Consider the following 25,253-nt stretch of genomic DNA (forward strand, 5'->3'; position numbering starts at 1 on the left):
GGAAGCCGGAATAAAGCATACATGCAGAGCGCGGTATGGGAGCCGGAATAAAGCATACATGCAGAGCGCAGTATGGGAGCCAGAATAAAGCATACATACAGAGCGAGGTATGTGAGCCGGAATAAAGCATACATACAGAGTGCAGTATGGGAGCAGGAATAAAGCATACATGCAGAGCAAGGTATATGAGCCGGAATAAAGCATACATACAGAGTGCAGTATGGGAGCAGGAATAAAGCATACATGCAGAGCGCAGTATGGGAGCTGGAATAAAGCATACATACAGAGCGAGGTATGTGAGCCGGAATAAAGCATACATACAGAGTGCAGTATGGGAGCTGGAATAAAGCATACATGCAGAGCGAGGTATGTGAGCCGGAATAAAGCATACATACAGAGTGCAGTATGGGAGCAGGAATAAAGCATACATGCAGAGCACAGTATGGGAGCTGGAATAAAGCATACATGCAGAGCGAGGTATGTGAGCCGGAATAAAGCATACATGCAGAGCGCAGTATGGGAGCCATAATGAAGCATACATGCAGAGCGAGGTATGTGAGCCAGAATAAAGCATACATGCAGAGCGCAGTATGGGAGCCAGAATAAAGCATACATGCAGAGCGAGGTATGTGAGCCGGAACTAAGCATACAAGTAGAGCGCAGTATGGGAGCCGGAATAAAGCATACATGCAGAGCGAGGTATGTGAGCCGGAATAAAGCATACATACAGAGTGCATTATGGGAGCCAGAATAAAGCATACATACAGAGCGAGGTATGTGAGCCGGAATAAAGCATACATGCAGAGCGCAGTATGGGGGCCAGAATAAAGCATACATACAGAGCGAGGTATGTGAGCCGGAATAAAGCATACATACAGAGTGCAGTATGGGAGCTGGAATAAAGCATACATGCAGAGCGAGGTATGTGAGCCGGAATAAAGCATACATACAGAGTGCAGTATGTGAGCAGGAATAAAGCATACATGCAGAGCGCAGTATGGGAGCTCGAATAAAGCATACATGAAGAGAGCAGTATGGGAGCTGGAATAAAGCATACATGCAGAGCGAGGTATGTGAGCCGGAATAAAGCATACATGCAGAGCGCAGTATGGGAGCCATAATAAAGCATACATGCAGAGCGAGGTATGTGAGCCAGAATAAAGCATACATGCAGAGCGCAGTATGGGAGCCGGAATAAAGCATACATGCAGAGCGAGGTATGTGAGCCAAAATAAAGCATACATACAGAGTGCAGTATGGGAGCCAGAATAAAGCATACATGCAGAGCGAGGTATGTGAGCCGGAACTAAGCATACAAGTAGAGCGCAGTATGGGAGCCGGAATAAAGCATACATGCAGAGCGAGGTATGTGAGCCGGAATAAAGCATACATACAGAGTGCATTATGGGAGCCAGAATAAAGCATACATACAGAGCGAGGTATGTGAGCCGGAATAAAGCATACATGCAGAGCGCAGTATGGGAGCCAGAATAAAGCATACATGCAGAGCGAGGTATGTGAGCCGGAATAAAGCATACATGCAGAGCGAGGTATGGGAGCCAGAATAAAGCATACATACAGAGCGCAGTATGGGAGCCGGAATAAAGCATAGATACAGAGCGAGGTATGGGAGCCGGAATAAAGCATACATGCAGAGTGCAGTATGGGAGCTGGAATAAAACATTCATGCAGAGCGAGGTATGTGAGCCAAAATAAAGCATACATACAGAGTGCAGTATGGGAGCCAGAATAAAGCATGCATGCAGAGCGAGGTATGTGAGCCGGAATAAAGCATACAAGCAGAGCACAGTATGGGAGCCGGAATAAAGCATACATGCAGAGCGAGGTATGTGAGCCGGAATAAACCATACATACAGAGTGCAGTATGGGAGCCAGAATAAAGCATACATACAGAGCGAGGTATGTGAGCCGGAATAAAGTATACATGCAGAGCGAGGTATGTGAGCCGGAATAAAGCATACATGCAGAGCACAAGTTGGAAGCCAGAATAAAGCATACATACAGAGCGAGGTATGGGAGCCGGAATAAAGCATACATGCAGAGCGAGGTATGGGAGCCGGAATAAAGCATACATGCAGAGCGAGGTATGGGAGCTGGAATAAAGCATACATGCAGAGTGCAGTATGGGAGCTGGAATAAACATACATGAAGAGCGCAGTATGGGAGCAGGAATAAAGCAAACAAGCAGAGCGCAGTATGGGAGCCAGAATAAAGCATACATACAGAGCGAGGTATGTGAGCCGGAATAAAGCATACATGCAGAGCGCAGTATGGGAGCCAGAATAAAGCATACATGCAGAGCGAAGTATGTGAGCCAGAATAAAGCATACATGCAGAGCACAGTATGGAAGCCAGAATAAAGCATACATACAGAGCGAGGTATGGGAGCCGAAATAAAGCATACATGCAGTGCGAGGTATGGGAGCCGGAATAAAGCATACATGCAGAGCGAGGTATGGGAGTCAGAATAAAGCAACCATACAGAGCGCAGTATGGGAGCCGGAATAAAGCATACATACAGAGCGAGGTATGTGAGCCGGAATAAAGCATACATGCAGAGCGCAGTATGGGAGCCAGAATAAAGCATACATGCAGAGCGAGGTATGTGAGCCGGAATAAAGCATACATGCAGAGCGCAGTATGGGAGCCAGAATAAAGCATACATACAGAGCGAGGTATGGGAGCCAGAATAAAGCATACATGCAGAGCGCAGTATGGGAGCCAGAATAAAGCATACATACAGAGCAAGGTATGGGAGCTGGAATAAAGCATACATGCAGAGCGCGGTATGGAAGCCGGAATAAAGCATACATACAGAGCGAGGTATGGGAGCTGGAATAAAGCATACATACAGAGTGCACTATGGGAGCCAGAATAAAGCATACATACAGAGCGAGGTATGTGAGCCGGAATAAAGCATACATACAGAGCGCAGTATGGGAGCCGGAATAAAGCATACATACAGAGTGAGGTATGGGAGCCGGAATAAAGCATACATGCAGAGCGAGGTATGGAAGCCGGAATGAAGCATAAATGTAGAGCGAGGTATGAGAGCAGGAATAAAGCATACATGCAGAACGCAGTATGGGAGCCAGAATAAAGCATACATGCAGAGCGCAGTATGGGAGCCAGAATAAAGCATACATACAGAGCGAGGTATGTGAGCCGGAATAAAGCATACATACAGAGTGCAGTATGGGAGCTGGAATAAAGCATACATGCAGAGCGAGGTATGTGAGCCGGAATAAAGCATACATACAGAGCGAGGTATGTGAGCCGGAATAAAGCATACATACAGAGTGCAGTATGGGAGCTGGAATAAAGCATACATGCAGAGCGCAGTATGGGAGCTGGAATAAAGCATACATGAAGAGCGCAGTATGGGAGCTGGAATAAAGCATACATGCAGAGCGCAGTATGGGAGCCGGAATAAATCATACATGCAGAGCGAGGTATGTGAGCCGAAATAAAGCATACATGCAGAGCGAGGTATGTGAGCCGAAATAAAGCATACATACAGAGTGCAGTATGGGAGGTGGAATAAAGCATACATGCAGAGCGCAGTATGGGAGCTGGAATAAAGCATACATACAGAGCGAGGTATGTGAGCTGGAATAAAACATACATACAGAGTGCAGTATGGGAGCTGGAATAAAGCATACATGCAGAGCGCAGTATGGGAGCCGGAATAAAGCATACATGCAGAGCGCAGTATGGGAGCCGGAATAAAGCATACATGCAGAGCGCAGTATGGGAGCCAGAATAAAGCATACATACAGAGCGAGGTATGGGAGCTGGAATAAAGCATACATGCAGAGAGCAGTGTGGGAGCCAGAATAAAGCATACATGCAGAGTGAGGTATGTGAGCCAGAATAAAGCATACATGCAGAGCGCAGTAGGGGAGCCAGAATAAAGCATACATGCAGAGCGAGGTATGGGAGCCGGAATAAAGCATACATGCAGAGCGCAGTATGGGAGCCAGAATAAAGCATACATACAGAGCGAGGTATGGGAGCTGGAATAAAGCATACATGCAGAGCGCAGTATGGAAGCCGGAATAAAGCATACATGCAGAGCGCGGTATGGGAGCCGGAATAAAGCATACATGCAGAGCGCAGTATGGGAGCCAGAATAAAGCATACATACAGAGCGAGGTATGTGAGCCGGAATAAAGCATACATACAGAGTGCAGTATGGGAGCAGGAATAAAGCATACATGCAGAGCAAGGTATATGAGCCGGAATAAAGCATACATACAGAGTGCAGTATGGGAGCAGGAATAAAGCATACATGCAGAGCGCAGTATGGGAGCTGGAATAAAGCATACATACAGAGCGAGGTATGTGAGCCGGAATAAAGCATACATACAGAGTGCAGTATGGGAGCTGGAATAAAGCATACATGCAGAGCGAGGTATGTGAGCCGGAATAAAGCATACATACAGAGTGCAGTATGGGAGCAGGAATAAAGCATACATGCAGAGCACAGTATGGGAGCTGGAATAAAGCATACATGCAGAGCGAGGTATGTGAGCCGGAATAAAGCATACATGCAGAGCGCAGTATGGGAGCCATAATGAAGCATACATGCAGAGCGAGGTATGTGAGCCAGAATAAAGCATACATGCAGAGCGCAGTATGGGAGCCAGAATAAAGCATACATGCAGAGCGAGGTATGTGAGCCGGAACTAAGCATACAAGTAGAGCGCAGTATGGGAGCCGGAATAAAGCATACATGCAGAGCGAGGTATGTGAGCCAGAATAAAGCATACATACAGAGTGCATTATGGGAGCCAGAATAAAGCATACATACAGAGCGAGGTATGTGAGCCGGAATAAAGCATACATGCAGAGCGCAGTATGGGAGCCAGAATAAAGCATACATGCAGAGCGAGGTATGTGAGCCGGAATAAAGCATACATGCAGAGCGAGGTATGGGAGCCAGAATAAAGCATACATTCAGAGCGCAGTATGGGAGCCGGAATAAAGCATACATGCAGAGTGCAGTATGGGAGCTGGAATAAAACATTCATGCAGAGCGAGGTATGTGAGCCAAAATAAAGCATACATACAGAGTGCAGTATGGGAGCCAGAATAAAGCATACATGCAGAGCGAGGTATGTGAGCCGGAATAAAGCATACAAGCAGAGCGCAGTATGGGAGCCGGAATAAAGCATACATGCAGAGCGAGGTATGTGAGCCGGAAAAAACATACATACAGAGTGCAGTATGGGAGCCAGAGTAAAGCATACATGCAGAGCGAGGTATGTGAGCCGGAATAAAGCATACAAGCAGAGCGCAGTATGGGAGCCAGAATAAAGCATACATGCAGAGCGAGGTATGTGAGCCGGAATAAAGCATACATACAGAGTGCAGTATGGGAGCCAGAATAAAGCATACATACAGAGCGAGGTATGTGAGCCGGAATAAAGCATACACGCAGAGCGCAGTATGGGAGCCAGAATAAAGCATACATGCAGAGCGAGGTATGGGAGCCGGAATAAAGCATACATGCAGAGCGCAGTATGGGAGCCAGAATAAAGCATACATACAGAGCGAGGTATGGGAGCTGGAATAAAGCATACATGCAGAGCGCAGTATGGAAGCCGGAATAAAGCATACATGCAGAGCGCAGTATGGGAGCCGGAATAAAGCATACATGCAGAGCGCAGTATGGGGGCCAGAATAAAGCATACATACAGAGCGAGGTATGTGAGCCGGAATAAAGCATACATACAGAGTGCAGTATGGGAGCTGGAATAAAGCATACATGCAGAGCGAGGTATGTGAGCCGGAATAAAGCATACATACAGAGTGCAGTATGTGAGCAGGAATAAAGCATACATGCAGAGCGCAGTATGGGAGCTCGAATAAAGCATACATGAAGAGAGCAGTATGGGAGCTGGAATAAAGCATACATGCAGAGCGAGGTATGTGAGCCGGAATAAAGCATACATGCAGAGCGCAGTATGGGAGCCATAATAAAGCATACATGCAGAGCGAGGTATGTGAGCCAGAATAAAGCATACATGCAGAGCGCAGTATGGGAGCCGGAATAAAGCATACATGCAGAGCGAGGTATGTGAGCCAAAATAAAGCATACATACAGAGTGCAGTATGGGAGCCAGAATAAAGCATACATGCAGAGCGAGGTATGTGAGCCGGAACTAAGCATACAAGTAGAGCGCAGTATGGGAGCCGGAATAAAGCATACATGCAGAGCGAGGTATGTGAGCCGGAATAAAGCATACATACAGAGTGCATTATGGGAGCCAGAATAAAGCATACATACAGAGCGAGGTATGTGAGCCGGAATAAAGCATACATGCAGAGCGCAGTATGGGAGCCAGAATAAAGCATACATGCAGAGCGAGGTATGTGAGCCGGAATAAAGCATACATGCAGAGCGAGGTATGGGAGCCAGAATAAAGCATACATACAGAGCGCAGTATGGGAGCCGGAATAAAGCATAGATACAGAGCGAGGTATGGGAGCCGGAATAAAGCATACATGCAGAGTGCAGTATGGGAGCTGGAATAAAACATTCATGCAGAGCGAGGTATGTGAGCCAAAATAAAGCATACATACAGAGTGCAGTATGGGAGCCAGAATAAAGCATACATGCAGAGCGAGGTATGTGAGCCGGAATAAAGCATACAAGCAGAGCACAGTATGGGAGCCGGAATAAAGCATACATGCAGAGCGAGGTATGTGAGCCGGAATAAACCATACATACAGAGTGCAGTATGGGAGCCAGAATAAAGCATACATACAGAGCGAGGTATGTGAGCCGGAATAAAGTATACATGCAGAGCGAGGTATGTGAGCCGGAATAAAGCATACATGCAGAGCACAAGTTGGAAGCCAGAATAAAGCATACATACAGAGCGAGGTATGGGAGCCGGAATAAAGCATACATGCAGAGCGAGGTATGGGAGCCGGAATAAAGCATACATGCAGAGCGAGGTATGGGAGCTGGAATAAAGCATACATGCAGAGTGCAGTATGGGAGCTGGAATAAACATACATGAAGAGCGCAGTATGGGAGCAGGAATAAAGCAAACAAGCAGAGCGCAGTATGGGAGCCAGAATAAAGCATACATACAGAGCGAGGTATGTGAGCCGGAATAAAGCATACATGCAGAGCGCAGTATGGGAGCCAGAATAAAGCATACATGCAGAGCGAAGTATGTGAGCCAGAATAAAGCATACATGCAGAGCACAGTATGGAAGCCAGAATAAAGCATACATACAGAGCGAGGTATGGGAGCCGAAATAAAGCATACATGCAGTGCGAGGTATGGGAGCCGGAATAAAGCATACATGCAGAGCGAGGTATGGGAGTCAGAATAAAGCAACCATACAGAGCGCAGTATGGGAGCCGGAATAAAGCATACATACAGAGCGAGGTATGTGAGCCGGAATAAAGCATACATGCAGAGCGCAGTATGGGAGCCAGAATAAAGCATACATGCAGAGCGAGGTATGTGAGCCGGAATAAAGCATACATGCAGAGCGCAGTATGGGAGCCAGAATAAAGCATACATACAGAGCGAGGTATGGGAGCCAGAATAAAGCATACATGCAGAGCGCAGTATGGGAGCCAGAATAAAGCATACATACAGAGCAAGGTATGGGAGCTGGAATAAAGCATACATGCAGAGCGCGGTATGGAAGCCGGAATAAAGCATACATACAGAGCGAGGTATGGGAGCTGGAATAAAGCATACATACAGAGTGCACTATGGGAGCCAGAATAAAGCATACATACAGAGCGAGGTATGTGAGCCGGAATAAAGCATACATACAGAGCGCAGTATGGGAGCCGGAATAAAGCATACATACAGAGTGAGGTATGGGAGCCGGAATAAAGCATACATGCAGAGCGAGGTATGGAAGCCGGAATAAAGCATAAATGTAGAGCGAGGTATGAGAGCAGGAATAAAGCATACATGCAGAACGCAGTATGGGAGCCAGAATAAAGCATACATGCAGAGCGCAGTATGGGAGCCAGAATAAAGCATACATACAGAGCGAGGTATGTGAGCCGGAATAAAGCATACATACAGAGTGCAGTATGGGAGCTGGAATAAAGCATACATGCAGAGCGAGGTATGTGAGCCGGAATAAAGCATACATACAGAGCGAGGTATGTGAGCCGGAATAAAGCATACATACAGAGTGCAGTATGGGAGCTGGAATAAAGCATACATGCAGAGCGCAGTATGGGAGCTGGAATAAAGCATACATGAAGAGCGCAGTATGGGAGCTGGAATAAAGCATACATGCAGAGCGCAGTATGGGAGCCGGAATAAATCATACATGCAGAGCGAGGTATGTGAGCCGAAATAAAGCATACATGCAGAGCGAGGTATGTGAGCCGAAATAAAGCATACATACAGAGTGCAGTATGGGAGCCACAATAAAGCATACATGCAGAGCGAGGTATGGGAGCCGGAATAAATCATACATGCAGAGCGAGGTATGTGAGCCGAAATAAAGCATACATGCAGAGCGAGGTATGTGAGCCGAAATAAAGCATACAATCAGAGCGCAGTATGGGAGCCGGAATAAAGCATACATGCAGAGTGAGGTATGTGAGCCGGAATAAAGCATACATGCAGAGCGCAGTATGGGAGCCAGAATAAAGCATACATGCAGAGCACAATATGGATGCCAGAATAAAGCATACATACAGAGCGAGGTATGGGAGCCGGAATAAAGCGTGCATGCAGAGCGAGGTATGGGAGTCAGAATAAAGCATACAGGCAGAGCGAGGTATGGGTGCCAGAATAAAGCATACATGAAGAGCACAGTATGGCAGCCGGAATTAAGCGTGCATGCAGACTGATCGTTGCGGAAGCGTGTACCCCTTTTAATAAACTCGTCGGTAAAGTGGCGGTGCGTCTATAGTACTGATCCTTGTAGAAACATGTACTCCTCTAATAAACCTATGGTTGAAGTAACATTGCTTAATTATATACAATTTACCCACTACTAGAAGTCCCAATGTTTCCATTTTCTAAACTATGATTCCAGTCGATGACGTCTGGTGTGAGCCGAAGCATCTCGCTGGCTTACCTTCCACATTTTAGTGACCCACTCATGGGGGCGTTAGGAGATTTCTAGTAAGTGGTTCTCAAGGAGCGGTTATCAGTATGGCTATAAATATAGATTGCTTTATACCTTGTTACTCTAGCACCGAGGGGCGACATTTTGGAGGAGGGCAAAATATTTTCCTTATTGTTGCAGCTACTATCTGAAACACCCCCCTCCAAAATGGTTCTAAAGCACCACATGCCCAAAACTTTTGTAGCCCATCCCCTTCCTGGCTGCATTAGGGGCTCTTTCTAATCGAAGCGGTCCCCGTTGTAAGGTGCAACATCCATCCTTTAGAAAAATGCCATGTGTTGAAAATTAGCCCCTCTAAAACTCAAGTAGCTGACATCGAAACAACTTTCCTATTGCAGTTCTCTTAGTGTAATTCAATATACTTTTCCCATTTTTTCGATGTCATTTTTTCTAAACACCACTTCCGAGTGTGGGCGCACCTCCTTATATTGTACCAATACTTCATGTTTAGAATGAAACTCTCTTTCCTGAACAACTGCCTTCCAAGTCTCCTAAAAGAGGCAATATCCACCACTAGCAAAAAAGGGGAAACAGCCTTTACCACGAAGGCTTCTCTATGCGTTACGTTTACAATGGTACACTTACCCCGTAAACGTCTTCACAACGCGTATTGCTTCCACGACCGTCTTTACAACGCAAGCAATGTCATCACGGAACGTCTTCTTCCTCATCCGAAGAAATGCGTCAGTCCTTTTTTAGTGTCGGCGAAGACGTGAGAAAAAGGCAAAAAAAAGAAGAAAGGGGGTTGGGGGGGGTACCCCCCCCCAAAAAAGAAAAATTGAGGTAAAGGCAATGCGTAGATAAAACATTCCGTTGTAACGCATGCGTGGTAAAGGCATGCGTTGCAACGGAATGCGTAGTAACGACATGTATTCGCAAAAAAGATTATGAGGTAGTTTTTAATCTCTCACTCTCATAGAAATCCCCTCTGTTTCTAATAGACAGATCCGCCCACTGCTTATTATGCTGCTAGTCAAACCGGGAGAAAGATGTGGGCAGTACTGCCAAGGTGTCGCAGCATTAACCACGGGGATTTTGTATTTAGTAAAAAATGACACATAATTCAAATGTAATTCAGTGACCTGTGCCTTACTTTCTTGGTAGATCTAGAGATTTCTATGCACCAGCAGAAGTCATCCACGTCAAGATTCTGTAACAAAAGTTGAAAAATACAATTGAGTCATCAAAATTGGGGATCTGACATTGTATCATAAAAGACGCCATATAATCCCATATAATGCTCTAATCTCACAACCAATGCTCCAATCAACCCCCAGCTCTCTGCAGAGTCGTCCAGTGATACCCCTGTTCCTCACCACTAATATTCGCGCCCTTCCTCTCCCCGCCCCTCTCTTTTTAACATTCAATGAACCCATAATTTCGATGTGACTTGTACACGTACAATGCTCCAGTAATATGTAACTGTTGTTTCATTGCAAAGCGCCATAATATCCCTTGGTGACGTATTGCTCTAGAAAAACATGGTAAATTAAAATTTAAAAATGTCGTAATTTACCCTTATTTCTGGTCATTTGAAGAACCTTCAATTTAACACGATGGCGATGCTGATCCCATGCAGAGGATGACGCAGCCCGCTCTAGTTTTACGACAAAGGAGCCTCTGGCTTGCGGGAGATTGACTGGAAGAGAAAGAAGATCAGATGTAAAATCGACATTTTGATTGATGCTCTGAGGCCTACAGAGGACGAGGGCAGACCTTTCCATAATCCCAACAGAGTAGAGTCCCCTTCTCATTACAGGTCGAAACTTGTTATTCAACCATTCCCCGGCTCCTCTGAATAGTAAATCCCCAGATACCTTTTAGGACATGTTCTGTGATTTCTTTCAGGACTGGCAGAAGGGCTTTGAACAGCAGACACCATGATCCTGTGTGGACTCAAAAGTGCATGCCCTGTGGGTGTTTCTCCTGTAGATACCTGTAATAGACTCATCACCATTCCTGAAGAGACTCAGGATTCCTTGGATGTGGGTCACTCACGTGGTTTGCTTTTGCCAGGGCTGACTGTAGCCAGCGCTGTCCTCTAGGCAGACCCTTTATCCCGCCTGTGTAGCCCCGGAAGAGCACTCGCTGTGGCTGTGTTCCTCCTGCGTGGCCTGCTGGTTCACTCCAAGGTGAACTCAGATCATATGACCCTGTACTCCTCATGCCTGCCACGGTAGATGGCACAGCCACGTGCCTGCTGCTGTTAAGTGATTGTATAGAGCCTCTTCCATGGCTGCCTGTATCCAGCACGTGCCGTAGGGTGGTTCTGCTTTGCCCCAGGGTGGGTTCTACAGAGACTCACTCAATCAGGCACAACTGTGGTTAACAATCGAGCCTTCATTAGTTTGATGCCCGCGATAAGTCTGTTGCCTAAGCTTTGGTGGCCCGTGCACAGCATGAGTACCCCGGATGTTAAAACAGTGGTATCTCTGAAACACACAGTGTGAAGACAGTGGTTTATCACATGGTGTGATTGTGTGTAAACACACAAGCTCGTCCTAGGTCCAGTCAGGATCGTTTGCAAACAATAAGCTCAACCCTGGGTAGCTGTTGCTTCGAGTAGTCGGCTGTTCAGTGGAAGTAGCGTGAAGCATTTAGAAGCACCAAAAAAGTTAAATAAGAAACAAACACAACACAAAGAAAATCCAACATCAATTAATAAAAATAGCTCCTATTTTTATGAATTTGTACACACCAAAACAAACAAAATCCACCAGAAGGTTTCTGAGATATAAATTATTAAACAAATAATAAATCACTACTATTTACTCAAATCGTAAACAAGCATTGGCAACTACAGCAGTTAGCAGTTACTTGGAAAACGTTTCCTAACTTTTATATATTGTGTTTGGTTACTCCTGCTTTCTTTGGGTGACCAACTCGGCAGGGAACAGCTGCCAGAGGCTAATGAAGCTTTTACAGTTACCTTGCAGTCAAAGCAGTCTCCAGTCCAGTTCCAGGCTCTAAGGGTGAACCACCATAGACATCAATGGAGTGGTCCTGATGCAAGAGATACAGGATGCTGAAGGTTGCTATGGATGCTGATCCAGTGAAAAGGGTCGTCCTGGGGCCAAACCTCTGTCCATGAACACGGTGGGGCGACTTTGTCCACAGAGGTCGATGTCACATGAATTTGGTTGAAGTCCAGCCAAAAAACAGTTGCCAGTGGTCTTTTGGTCTCCGGATACAGTGAAACTAGCGGTTCCCTTTAACTGAGGTTAGTGCCCATGGTGATAACGTGATTATGGCTACCAACTCACCAAGGCAGGCGTCTTCAGCTTTAGTGGCCCTGGAGCTATAATAGGAAGTCAGACGACTGACTCCTGGAGTTCACCTCTGCTCTCTGGGGCTCAGGGATTACTTTTCCTCTACAAGGGAACCACAGGCACAGTCCTTCCTTTACTATCCCAATATCCCAAGGTGCAGGCCAATCTTTGGAGCAGCCCCTCTTTGCTGGTTCCAAGGAACAGCAGGTCAGTACTTCTTCAGTCCTCTCTCCCGTGACGATCTGATGAGAGGTTTGGATGCCAGGGGGTGCCACTTTCATGACCAGGATGTGCCCACGGGGGATGTGCTGACTCCTAGCCAGTGGGCTTCCCATGTCTTTCCCGCCTGATGATGACGTCCTGCATAGTGTTTTCTACCAAGAAATCCTAGGGTCTAGTCACATATCACTAGTAAATGTGAGACTAAAATACTCCCTAAATAGGGATGTATCTGTAAACAACAATAGAGGAGTGCTCATGGGGTCATCTAAGGGCAGATCCCTTTAAGGACGTAATCCCTCACTCACCATAGGTGACATGCTTCATCATAGGGACTCTCCTCCCAAAGGAAACACCTAGTTCCTTTGAGGGCTACAACCCCCTTACTGTGAAGGAGGAGCTCAGGGATGTTTTGATGGAGTAAGTTGGGTATCCTAAACCCACCTATGACGAGTCTGACGTGTGAGTGAGAACGCAGCGCAAAAAATAAACTACAAAGTGTGATGTGGGTGATTGTTAAAACTGACTATAAGGCAACAAACAACAATTTTCATCTAGATATGCCAGATGTCAGGATTAAAATAGCAGTGCACTAACGGTATAGATTTAAACCACTAGGATGTGATGACAAATGGTCGACATGTTTAAGCCGTGGTGATCCATAGATGGATCAGGCTTTCATCAGGACCTAGACAACCAATGCTGCTGCTCTCAGAAAACGCGAGAAAAGAACAACTAATTAATTATAACATAAAAGGATATTTGAACAAGAAACCAATCTCTGGTCTTTTCAGTGAGTGGATTTCACCATACCTAAAGATGAAAGAACACACAATGAGTATCAACTCCGTATTGATTGTTATGTATAAAAAGAAAAAGGGAACTGTGCATAGTGAGCCCACAAAGTACACAAAATCAAAAAATCTCTTACCCGCAATCGCTGGGTATGAGACCTCACCTCTACCTGGCAACCGCTCAGGAAGGGAGCACCGCTCTGAATTGAGCGGTTGCCAGGTAGAGGTGAGGTCTCATACCCAGCGATTGCGGGTAAGAGATTTTTTGATTTTTTGTACTTTGTGGGCTCACTAGGCACAGTTCCCTTTTTCTTGGGACTTGGACATTTTGAGAGATGGTGCATGTTTACTTGTGTGCATGTTGTGAGCTAGTGCATGCTGTGTCTGCATGCGTATTGTGAGTTTATGCTCCTGGACTGCCTGTGTGCATGCTGTGGGCTAATGCATATATTAACTTTAATGCATTTTGTGATATTAATGCATGAATGCCTTTTGTGTAGTGTTATACTTTGGTGCATATTGTGATCTGTTGCATGTATGCCTGTGGTCATGTTGTAAGGTGATGCTCGTTAACTTGTGTGCATGTTGTGAGCTGGTACATGCATACATGTGGCCATGTTGTAAGTTGACGCTCGACTTGGATGAATGTTTTGAGTTGGTGCATGCATGCCTGTTGCCATGTTGTAAGTTGATGCTCGTTGACCTGGGTGTGCGTTGTGAGATAGTACGTGTATAACTTTGGCCATGTTGTAAGTTGATGCTCGTTGACTTGGGTGCATGTTGTGAGCTGGTACATGTATACCTTTGGCCATGTTGTAAGTTGATGCTCGTTGACTTGGGTGCATGTTGTGAGCTGGTACATGTATACCTTTGGCCATGTTGTAAGTTGATGCTCATTGACTTGGGTGCATGTTGTGAGCTGGTACATGTATACCTATTCACTATATATGTCACGTATTGAACATTTTTTACCTGAACGGATAAATCATTGCATTTGTGAGTCCAGGTGAAACATGTTTATTTCACTTTGTTTTCACTCCGACCTTTGGAGGGTTTGAGAATGGAAGGAAGAGGGTATTTAGATGTTTTGCTCAGATTGATATTGTGTATACAATGTTAGTGGGGTGGGTTGTTTAGCAGAGGCGCGAGGCACATATTTCTTTGAGGTTCAGGGTTTGAACCGATGTTGAGTTTTGTGGGTGAGCCACACCTCCACAGCAGTTTGAAATAGAGGGTTTCCACGTGTAACGTGTCTGATGGCAAAATCAAGGGGAAGGAGCAAGTGTAGTATGACTTATAGGTCCATTGTCGACATTTGCTAAGTTAGCATGAGCTTCGCTGCCATGAGGCTGCTTTTGCGCACGCCACTGCATGCATATATTTCGGAAGACCCTGTTTGTGCCCCTTTCACAAGAGAACTGTCTAGCTTGCATATTCTCTGCTGTGCTCGGAGGTTTAGTCTGCACACGATGTTCAAGGTTAAGCAGCAATGCCCCTTGTTATTCCGTTCTGGTCAGTCCCTCGCACCTAGACATAACATGCTACACACAGCTGCACTATTGGAAATCATGTGCTTTAATATTGCAAGCGCAAAAGCGCAACAAGTATTGAGGCACTTGGAGAGACACCTTTCCGAAGAGAAGAGCTGTGCTTGTCCTGAGATGTGAACATTGCATCTAAGCCTTGAGGTATGGGGGTCTGCTGACAAAGCCCAGAGGTCTTCTTTTTTATAATAAACTATCTGGTTAGGTCGTTCAGTCCTTTTACACTGATTTTTAGAAAATGATATCCCCGTTTGTATTCTATGGTATTGTAACAATGCTGACTATATTGTGTTTATGCATTTTGCTGCTAGTATTGGCTCGTGTGCTGCACCATAGAGAGCGTTAGTTGAAATAAACATTTTAAACTATACCGCGTCTCAGATTACTCTCATAGTGGACAAGTACGAGTGAGTGAGTGAAAGAGTGTCTGGCGCCCGCGATTCCCAAGAGAGAGTGACGTGTTCTGCGTTGTCTAATCATTGGTAGCTTCGCTGTAGACGGAGAACAATGAGACACTATAGCTAGTCGGTTTGGGATTTTGGGTACTAATGTAGTAGGATGGTGCACCCCTATTCACTGAGGTCTTGTTTTCCTGTGCATAGTCCTGTATATGTGCAGAATCCCCACAACATGGCGCCACCAACGTTCGATTTGGTTCTTATCTGCGAGACGCTTGAGCAGTGCTTGCCCACAATACCCTCACTTCTGCCTCCGCTGGCGGCTGTGACGGTGCAACCTCCTATATTGACGTTTTTATAGGTTCTTTCAAGCTTGAAGTTTAAATAAAAGGTTTCTCTCTCTCTAATTAACCCTTGGTGTGCTGCCAACTTTTAGGTTATACTATTTTCTTTTCTGATGGTTCATAATATTGCTGTTCACATTCGCGCTCCGCTCAGGGATTACTTGATATGGTGTCCCTGATGCCGGCGTGGATCTGATTTTTGTACTGGAAGCAGATCCTGCGCACCCGTTCGTGGTCTTTTACTCTTGGGTCACCTTTCCGGCGGTGAACGGAGACGACGATCTGTTTCATGAATACAACGCCGTGGCTGTTCCGATTGCGTATCAACCCTATCGGACCCTTAAGGTTCCGTTAACAGCTTGGCAACACCGAATTTGGTTTAATGGCGCCCTTCCTCACACTTTCACGCCGGCCCCCTTAGGTCCCTTATCAATTGAAGGGGCCACATGGCCGGTGTTGGCTGGGTATGCATCTCACCTGCGTGGGTTAATGACAGCTACGCTGCCAGAGCTACGCGTGTTGCATACTTCTCTGATTCAAGTACATAGAGCTGTTATTCAGTTTGTGTCTCGTGCTTTCCAGGTGGCTCCACCTGGAGTTGTTGCGCAACCTACAGGGGCTGGTGGGATGACTATCAGTCCCGTTATGGTTAATTCGATAATGGGCAAGCGTCCGACAAATAAGGATGAATTACCTTATTGCCTTGCCGAGAAAATTGGACAGCTTGGAGCTGTTTTTCCTAACACCTCTCCTGTAGAAAAACACTGAATTTTGACTATCAGTTTGCCTAAAGACTTGGGGCCCGATTCACAGACCTAACTTAAAACAAAATCCTAAACTTACTACTTTTGGTGTTCACAGAAGTTAGGATTTTGTCTTAAGTTTGTCTTAAGACAAACTTAAGACAGACTTAAGACTGTCTTAAGACAGAATTAAGACAGTCTTAAGGCAGACTTAAGACAAACTTAAGACAGACTTAAGACAGACTTAAGACAGATTTAAGACAGACTTAAGTTAGGATTTTGTCTTAAGTTTGTCTTAAGTCTGCTTTAAGACTGTCTTAAGTCTGTCTTAAGTCTGTCTTAAGTCTGTCTTAAGACTGTCTTAAGTCTGTCTTAAGTTTGTCTTAAGACAAACTTAAGACAAAATCCTAACTTCTGTGAATACCAAAAGTAGTAAGTTTAGGATTTTGTCTTAAGTTAGTTCTGTGAATCAGCCCCAAAATTCCTGAGTTAGCTGATTGTAACACCTGGGTCAAGGTGTTTGCAGCTGTGTATTCGAAGTGTTTCGGCGCTCCCTCTATGGCATTCCTCCACTCCGTGATTAAGCATGTTCAAGATGAGCATGGCACTGAAGGGCTGTGGAATTGGGGATACGTCTGGTGGGGGTGTTTGACCTGGTGGCTGATATGATCCTTGCCAATGTTGGTTACAGGGTGCGTGGAGGGGTTGATTATGTTTCTGGTCAGGGCATGAAAGGTACAGCTTTATAGAGTTTATGTTGTTGGTTACGGGGTTAGGATTAATTAAACACACATCGATTTTAATTAAAATAATCGTATTTTGTGTATGATAGTTTATGTAAATGGGGGGAAATATGAGAATTAACTTATGTCAGAATTAGTTTGGGTAAAACACAGGGATTCATCCAACAGTACATTTTTGAAATGTTATTTTGATGAGTCCAGTTTTATGGTAACTGAGTATAATGTTTGATTCCTTTCATTTTAGTGACCCCTGACGAAGGGCTTTAAGAGACCGAAATGCATTGGGTGATAATATATGAGGCCAACCACGATGAATTGTTAATCCCTACGTGCCACTGATAAGGCCTGAATGGGCATCCCAGTGGCATTTGAAAAAATGTGGAATAATGCTGCCTTTTAAGTGATTGGATAAAATATGGATGAAGCTGAAAATATAAATAAAGATATGATTTAATTCAGATTACTGGATGAACATTGGTTTATTGTTAAAACAAAGACTTTGCTACAAGGCTGTGCGTCTGATTGGCGCGTGAGGACGTGCCATATATACAGTGAATTATGCTCGCGTGATATTTGGGACAGAGCACGTAATCAGTCAGCACGCTGCAATATTGCTACGAGCAGCCAGAACAGTCACAAGTATAAGACGGTGTGCAAGCTATCATTCTCGTTTGTACATGTATACCGGTTGCCATGTTGTCGGTTGATGCATGCTGACTTGGGTGCATGCATACTTGTGGCCATGTTATATGTTGACAGTCATTGATTTGTGTGCTTATTGTGAGCTGTTGCATGTATATCTGTTGCCATGTTGTAAGTTGACGCTTTTTTTTTTTACTTGGGTGCGTGTTTTGAGCTGGTGCATGCATACTTGTGGCCATGTAATCAGTTGACGCTCGTTGACTTGGGTGCATATTGTGAGCTGGTACATGCATACCTGTTGCCATGTTGTAAGTTGTCGCTTGTTGACTTGGGTGCGTGATTTGAGTTTGTGCATGCATACCTGTGGCCATGTTGTAAGTTGACACACGTTGACTTGGGTGTAGTTCATGCTCCTGGATGGTCTGTGTGTGAGTTGGGGACTGATGCATGTATTTTGTGTATGCCTGCTGGGAGCCTTCGCGGGATGACTTTGGTGTTTGTTATGAGCTGGTGCTTAGACAACTGAGAGCATGTTTGTAGTTCATGCTCCTGTGTGGTCTGTGCGTGAGTTGGGGGCTGAATGCCTGTTGGGAGCATCCGCTCGTTGGCTTGGTTACTTGTCATGAGCTGGTGCACGGATGCCCGTTTGCATGTTGTGAGCTGGTGCATGGACGCCTGTCCGCATGTTGTAATCTGGTACAAGGATGCCTTTGTGCGTGTTGGAAGCTGGTGCATGGACACCTGTCCGCATGTTGTGAGCTGGTGCATGGATGCCAGTCTCCATGTTGTGAGCTTGTGCATGGATGCCTGTCTGCGTGTTGTAAGCTGGTACATGGACGCCTGTGTTCATGCTGTAAGCTGGTGCATGGATGCCTGTATGCGTGTTGTAAGCTGGTGCATGGACGCCTGTCTGCATGCTGTAAGCTGGTGCATGGAGGCCTGTGTGCGTGTTGTAAGCTGGTGCATGGATGCCTCTGTCCGTGTTGTAAACTGGTACATGGACGCCTGCGTGCATGTTGTAAGCTTGTACATGGACGCCTGCGTGTGTGTTGAAAGCTGGTACATGGACGCCTGTGTACATATTGTAACCTGGTACATGGACGCCTGTGTGCAGGTTGTAAGCTGGTACATGGACGCATGTGTGTGTGTTGTAAGCTGGTACATGGACGCCTGCGTGTGTGTTGTAAGCTGGTGCATGGACGCCTCTGTCCGTGTTGTAAGCTGGTACATGGACGCCTGCGTGCATGTTGTAAGCTTGTACATAGACGCCTGCGTGCATGTTGTAAGCTGGTACATGGACGCCTGCGTGAATGTTGTAAGCTGGTACATTGACGCCTGCGTGCGTGTTGTAAGCTGGTACATGGACGCCTGCGTGCGTGTTGTAAGCTGGTGCATGGACGCCTCTGTCCGTGTTGTAAGCTGGTACATGGACGCCTGCGTGCATGTTGTAAGCTTGTACATGGACGCCTGCGTGCATGTTGTAAGCTGGTACATGGACGCCAGCGTGCGTGTTGTAAGCTGGTACATGGACGCCTGTGTCCATGTTGTACGCTGGTACATGGACGCCTGTGTGCATGTTGTACGCTGGTACATGGATGCCTGTGTGAATGTTGTACGCTGGTACATGGACGCCTGTGTGCATCTAGTGATTTGGTGCATGGATGCCCGCTGGTGAATGGATGCCCGTGTGCGTGTTGTAAACTGGTGCATGGACGCCTCTGTCCGTGTTGTAAGCTGGTACATGGACGCCTGCGTGCATGTTGTAAGCTTGTACATGGACGCCTGCGTGAATGTTGTAAGCTGGTACATGGATGCCTGCGTGCGTGTTGTAAGCTGGTACATGGACGCCTGCGTGCGTGTTGTAAGCTGGTGCATGGACGCCTCTGTACGTGTTGTAAGCTGGTACATGGATGCCTGCGTGCATGTTGTAAGCTTGTACATGGACGCCTGCGTGCATGTTGTAAGCTGGTACATGGACGCTTGCGTGCGTGTTGTAAGCTGGTACATGGACACCTGTGTCCGTGTTGTACGCTGGTACATGGACGCATGTGTCCATGTTGTACGCTGGTACATGGATGCCTGTGTGCATGTTGTACGCTGGTACATGGATGCCTGTGTGCATGTTGTACGCTGGTACATGGATGTTTGTGTGAATGTTGTACGCTGGTATATGGACGCCTGTGAGCATCCAGTGAGCTGGTGCATGGATGCCCGCTGGTGCATGGATGCCCGCTGGTGCATGGACGCCCGCTGGTGCCTGGATGCCCGCTGGTGCATGGACGCCCGCTGGTGCATGGACGCACGCTGGTGCATGGATGCCCGCGTGCGTGTTTTTAGTTCCTGCTTCTGGGCGCCTGCGTGCACGTCTTGTGCCGGTGCTCGAGAGCCTGTGTGGTTTGTCATCATGGCCTGTTTGTTTTCTAACAGCTCTTCCTGCTGCTCGTGCTGTCAGGATGTCTGAGAGGTGATCTGCCCCTCAGTGGGATTTATAGAGAAATCACAACAATAAAGACACTGGCGGGCACGATCCTGCCCTGCGGTGGATGATTCATGTGAACAGAGGCCTCCAGCAGGCTGTGAGAGGACCCTCCGGGGGAGAGGCACTCACAGCTCAACGGAGGAAGCTACACCCCCGCACATCCTGCACAAGACACAACCTTGGGAACACAATCCCAGGGTTTCCACCCACAGTCCCAGCCTATGCAGAGCCGGGGGCGTGCACAATGTCGCTCCTCAGCTGTATGCACACCAAGCAATATCTGCAATACCTTTACAATTCAAATGCAGCATCGCTGCTCAAAGGGGTTCAACAACCACGGACGTGCTCGGCCCTGTTTGTGGCTCGTCCCACTGACGTGCTCAGCATGTTTGAGAGTGAAGCAGGTCAAAATTTCATACAATAAAAAAGTATAGTGGAGAAAGAAAAAAACACGGGTTTCAAATCAGCCCTTTCCATATGTCCTTTGGCTTGAGGTACTTGTTAATGTGATGTAAAGGACTGTTTTTAAAGATGATAGCAGCACGCAAGAGAATAACACACACATCAGTGTAAAAAGTGGCATTACTGACCTCATTTCTGCATCTGCCATGACGGGGGGGCTGGGGGGGGGGGGAGGAGGAGGGGGTGATCTGTGTGTTGCCAGCACAGAGCTGCATTTGAAAAATGTCATTCACCCCAGTACAGAGATCTGGGCCTAAATCCATCATTTGTTTTGCTCCCCGCACCATTCCAGTTTGAACCCAGCCATATGCAAATCAGTCTTGACCCTGTTTCACATGGGTACAGTCCATCCTGAACTGCCAGGCCAGGTCCTCCCTTGACCACAAACAAGCATCCTAGGACCTGTTTCTGGGTATCCTCCCTCTTCAGCCAGGCTAGCTAGACTCCAGTGGCATGGAGAGCAGGGGACCCACATTTGGGCATACCGTTCCCACTCACGGCAACTACAGCAACAGAAAGAATTGATGGGAGAAATGCTAAACAAAGTCAAACATTCACCCCTGTGCAGAGATCTGGGCCTAAATCCATCATTTGTTTGATTCACCAGCCGTTTCAGTTTGGACCCAGCCATATGTAAATAAATCAGTCTTGACCCTGTGCCCAATGGGAACATTCCAGTCCAAACTGCCAGGCCAGGTTTCATATATTGGCACATGCACAAGAGCCCACAGAATATTTGGTCACATGTTTGCCAGTTACCTGTTCCTGTGCGCCTCCTATGTCTGCGCCCTTTTTGTGAATCCCCAGGCTTGTGGTGCTGCTATTGTGTATTCCCTAGGCCTGCAGAGTTGGTGCCAAGGCAGTATTACACACTCGAGGGACAAACAGTGACAAAGCCAATAGCTCTGGCTTGCATTTTGAGTCCTGATTAAACATTTTTTAAAAGCCTTCAGCAGTGAAAAAAACAAAATGCAATAAAAAAGGATTGTTTTCTGTACTCAGTGTATCTCTATGATAAAGAATGCAAGATTTGACAGTAGTTACTGGGTCAAGGTGGGTGAGGACATTAGATAGGCCACCTTGATGGACAGAGGGCAGCCATATTTCGAGGTCACCGCCAGCCCAGCGATGCTCACTGTACCTTCAGAGGAACTGCCAATGCTCACAATAAAAGTTTGTTGGACACCCATTCTTGGTTTTGACAGCTGTCCACCAAGCAATTTTTTTGTGAAAAACAAACTTCTAAAGTTTATGTATTTTTTAAAACATATAACTAGCTCAACACCGAAGGCTTTATTGACTGTGTGTGCTGATCATTATTTTAATTTTTCTATTCATCTCTAATTTATCATAAATGAAATGGAATACCCTGCCTGCCAGGCTCTAAATCACGCCTTTAATGTGGGATGATCCAGTGTACTTTTGAGATGTAAAATACTTCCTCATACATTCTGATACAACCATCACCATGAAATGATACACCAAACAGCGAGTGTTGTGCGTAATACTCCTCTGGGTGAACCATGGCCATAATAGGTCTTGCACACAACAGATTACCAAGCCAGCTCTAATAAATGCTATGGCAGAGACATCGGACGCACAGAAGGAGGCAGGTTCCATTTCACAAATAGTCTGTGCTCATTTGTGCAAGGCTGTGTTGGAATGAATGACCATATCAAAGTGAGACCTATTGAATTTGCCAATGCTTGTTCCTTTATGTGACTGAGGTACTCTGTGATTCTTAATCAGATGACACATGGCCTTCATCCGTCCCAGCTCCTGCCGTTGTATTATGTCACTCAAGGGGAAAGCCCGCCCCTTTTGAGAGGTCTCCTTTCTCACACTGTCCTCATGACAATAAGGGCATCAAATACAATTGACGTTCTCAGACAAGCATCTCTTGACCCTGGCAGTCAAGAGACAGGCGGTCATCTTAACCAGGGCTTCTCAGTTTATCATCCACAGAAAAACGAATGAGTGCACCAGCCCTGTCATGTTCGGACTAAATTCAATGCTTTAAAGGGGCCAGTACTCACTGGTACTGAGTACCGGTACTTCTCAGTTTTCTTCCCTTGAGTACTGGAGCTCCAAAAGTAAGTGCTATACAAGAGTAATAGGCTACATGAAAAAAATACAGAAACTCATCATCCTGGAAATAGCAAATACTTTTAGGGAATGCAAGATTATGGTTAAGATTAAGTGAAACATAAACAGGAATTCAATCACTGATGTGAATTACCTTACCGTGTTTCACATTTATTATTTAGAATCACTCGGTTGCAGTCCGGCTGCCATCTGTTGCTGCAGTCCGACCGACGCATTACAATGCATGCGGTCGGAGGCAGCAGGCCGAGGGACACTCTGACGTTTTCTGACGGACCGTCAGAAACCGTTCATAATCAGGGCTTCCGGTTTTATGGTATTTATTTTTTTGACATTTCTGTCTGTATTTATCCATATTTATTTTTTGCTAATTTTATCTGTATTTATCCATATTTATTTGGGGTTTTGTGGAAAAATGAAGCTGAAATTAGTATATTTCCATATTTATTTAAGCAGTAAATATGCACTCATGCTTGAATGCCTACTAGAGTTTAATGCTGTAAACACCAGCAGAAGATAAGTTAATGCACTTTTAAGAAAAGATGCAAATTTCAGTATCAACCTTGTTCATATCTACTGCTGTTAAAGCCTCTCTACTAAAATTCCTTTCTTTTTTAGCCTACTTACCTATCAATCCATTCAGCTATTGGCCTGGCAGTCATGGCAGACAGTATTTAGAATTATGCAAAAAGTAAGCCAATTTCCGTTTTTATCCACATTTAAAAATAAATACAGACAAGAAAATAAATGTCTTCTGTCTGTATTTATCTGTAAAAATCTGTAAAAATGGAAAACTTTGAGCCTTATTCACAATCCCTTAATGACGGCTGCTCCGCCGTTGGGATTATAATGTCGGTTTCTTACAGCCATTACATATCGCCCTTTCCAACATGGAAAGGCTGTCGGAAAGCAACATTGGGGGCCCCTAGCAGTGGCCCTTCCGTCCTGGCCCTCCGCATTTGGGACTGGGTGAGGTGCCTGCCACACGGTGCAGGGATGTTTGAAAACATCGGTTTTTCAATAGAAGATTGTGCTGCAGGCCTTTTCCGCCCACCCCACAAGCTTCCGTTGAAAAATTGATGTATCCGACCGCCGTATGGGCGGTCGCATCCAAATTGGGAAGTCTGAACTGCCCATCTATAGTCAGGGGGTTCCTTTCCTGCTGTGGTGTTGTGCAGACGCAAGTCCGCCAAACATCGTAATAAGGCCCCCAGTACTTTTGCCAGTAAAGTTCACAACATGAATATAGGTCTCTAGAGGGACGCGTTTCAATTGCCGTTTTTAATAACTTTTGGGTCTAAAACCCGGACAGACCCGGCCCACTTAAAGCCCTAATGTAGCTTCACCCTGCTGCCGCAGCACCACAAGCATATGGAGGGGGAGAGAGGGGGGCAGGATGGTGCAGAGCTTCCCACTACTTTCTTTTAAATGCCTTCTAAAGTAAGCAGCACCAGGGAACACTTCCTGAGGGGAGAGCTGAAAACACAAGAGTGGCCTCTGGTTCTTAGGGGGACCCCTGTCTTCTCGCTTTCTTATGCTTTGCTCTGTTGGTGCTCTTTGCAAACTCAAGAGTGGCCTCTGGTTCTTAGGGGGACCCCTGTCTTCTCGCTTTCTTATGCTTTCCTCTGTTGGTGCTCTTTGCAAACACAAGAGTGGCCTCTGGTTCTTAGGGGGACCCCTGTCTTCTCGCTTTCTTATGCTTTCCTCTGTTGGTGCTCTTTGCAAACACAAGAGTGGGCTCTGGTTCTTAGGGGGACCCCTGTCTTCTCGCTTTCTTATGCTTTCCTCTGTTGGTGCTCTTTGCAAACACAAGAGTGGCCTCTGGTTCTTAGGGGCCCCCTGTCATCTCGCTTTCTTATGCTTTCCTCTGTTGGTGCTCTTTGCAAACACAAGAGTGGCCTCTGGTTCTTAGGGGGACCCCTGTCTTCTCGCTTTCTTATGCTTTGCTCTGTTGGTGCTCCTTGCAAACACAAGAGTGGCCTCTGGTTCTTAGGGGCCCCCTGTCTTCTCGCTTTCTTATGCTTTCCTCTGTTGGTGGTCTTTGCAAACACAAGAGTGGCCTCTGGTTCTTAGGGGCCCCCTGTCTTCTCGCTTTCTTATGCTTTCTCTGTTGGTGCTCTTTGCAAACACAAGAGTGGCCTCTGGTTCTTAGGGGCCCCCTGTCTTCTCGCTTTCTTATGCTTTCTCTGTTGGTGCTCTTTGCAAACACAAGAGTGGCCTCTGGTTCTTAGGGGGACCCCTGTCTTCTCGCTTTCCTATGCTTTCCTCTGTTGGTGCTCTTTGCAAACCCAAGAGTGGCCTCTGGTTCTTAGGGGGACACCTGTCTTCTCGCTTTCCTATGCTTTCCTCTGTTGGTGCTC

At 46.2% G+C, this 25,253-nt stretch overlaps 1 protein-coding gene and 1 long non-coding RNA gene across 4 annotated transcripts in view; one reads left to right on the forward strand and one right to left on the reverse strand.

Annotated features, from left to right (window-relative positions):
- The window catches only part of MDGA1 (MAM domain containing glycosylphosphatidylinositol anchor 1), a 1,057,897-nt gene that overhangs the window by 947,247 nt on the left and 85,397 nt on the right, over positions 1-25,253 (forward strand). Inside the window, exon 15 of one of the 3 annotated variants that reach the window (XM_085610246.1) lies at positions 17,452-17,596. The exons of the other annotated variants lie outside the window; for them this stretch is intronic. Coding sequence (XP_085466372.1) covers positions 17,452-17,474 — 23 coding nt within the window. The 3' untranslated portion in view covers positions 17,475-17,596. Of the gene's footprint in view, positions 1-17,451; positions 17,597-25,253 lie in introns of those variants that run through there. 3 annotated transcript variants of the gene reach the window in all.
- LOC146813779 (uncharacterized) overlaps positions 1-25,253 on the reverse strand; it is a 303,254-nt gene that overhangs the window by 161,189 nt on the left and 116,812 nt on the right. Inside the window, exons 2-3 of the long non-coding RNA XR_014962898.1 lie at positions 10,670-10,792; positions 10,247-10,303 (exon numbers count right to left, since the gene is read on the reverse strand). This is a non-coding gene — a long non-coding RNA (uncharacterized LOC146813779). The remainder of the gene's footprint in view (positions 1-10,246; positions 10,304-10,669; positions 10,793-25,253) is intronic.

The sequence above is a fragment of the Triturus cristatus genome, chromosome 6 (assembly GCF_964204655.1).
Source record: "Triturus cristatus chromosome 6, aTriCri1.1, whole genome shotgun sequence".
NCBI lineage: Eukaryota > Metazoa > Chordata > Amphibia > Caudata > Salamandridae > Triturus > Triturus cristatus.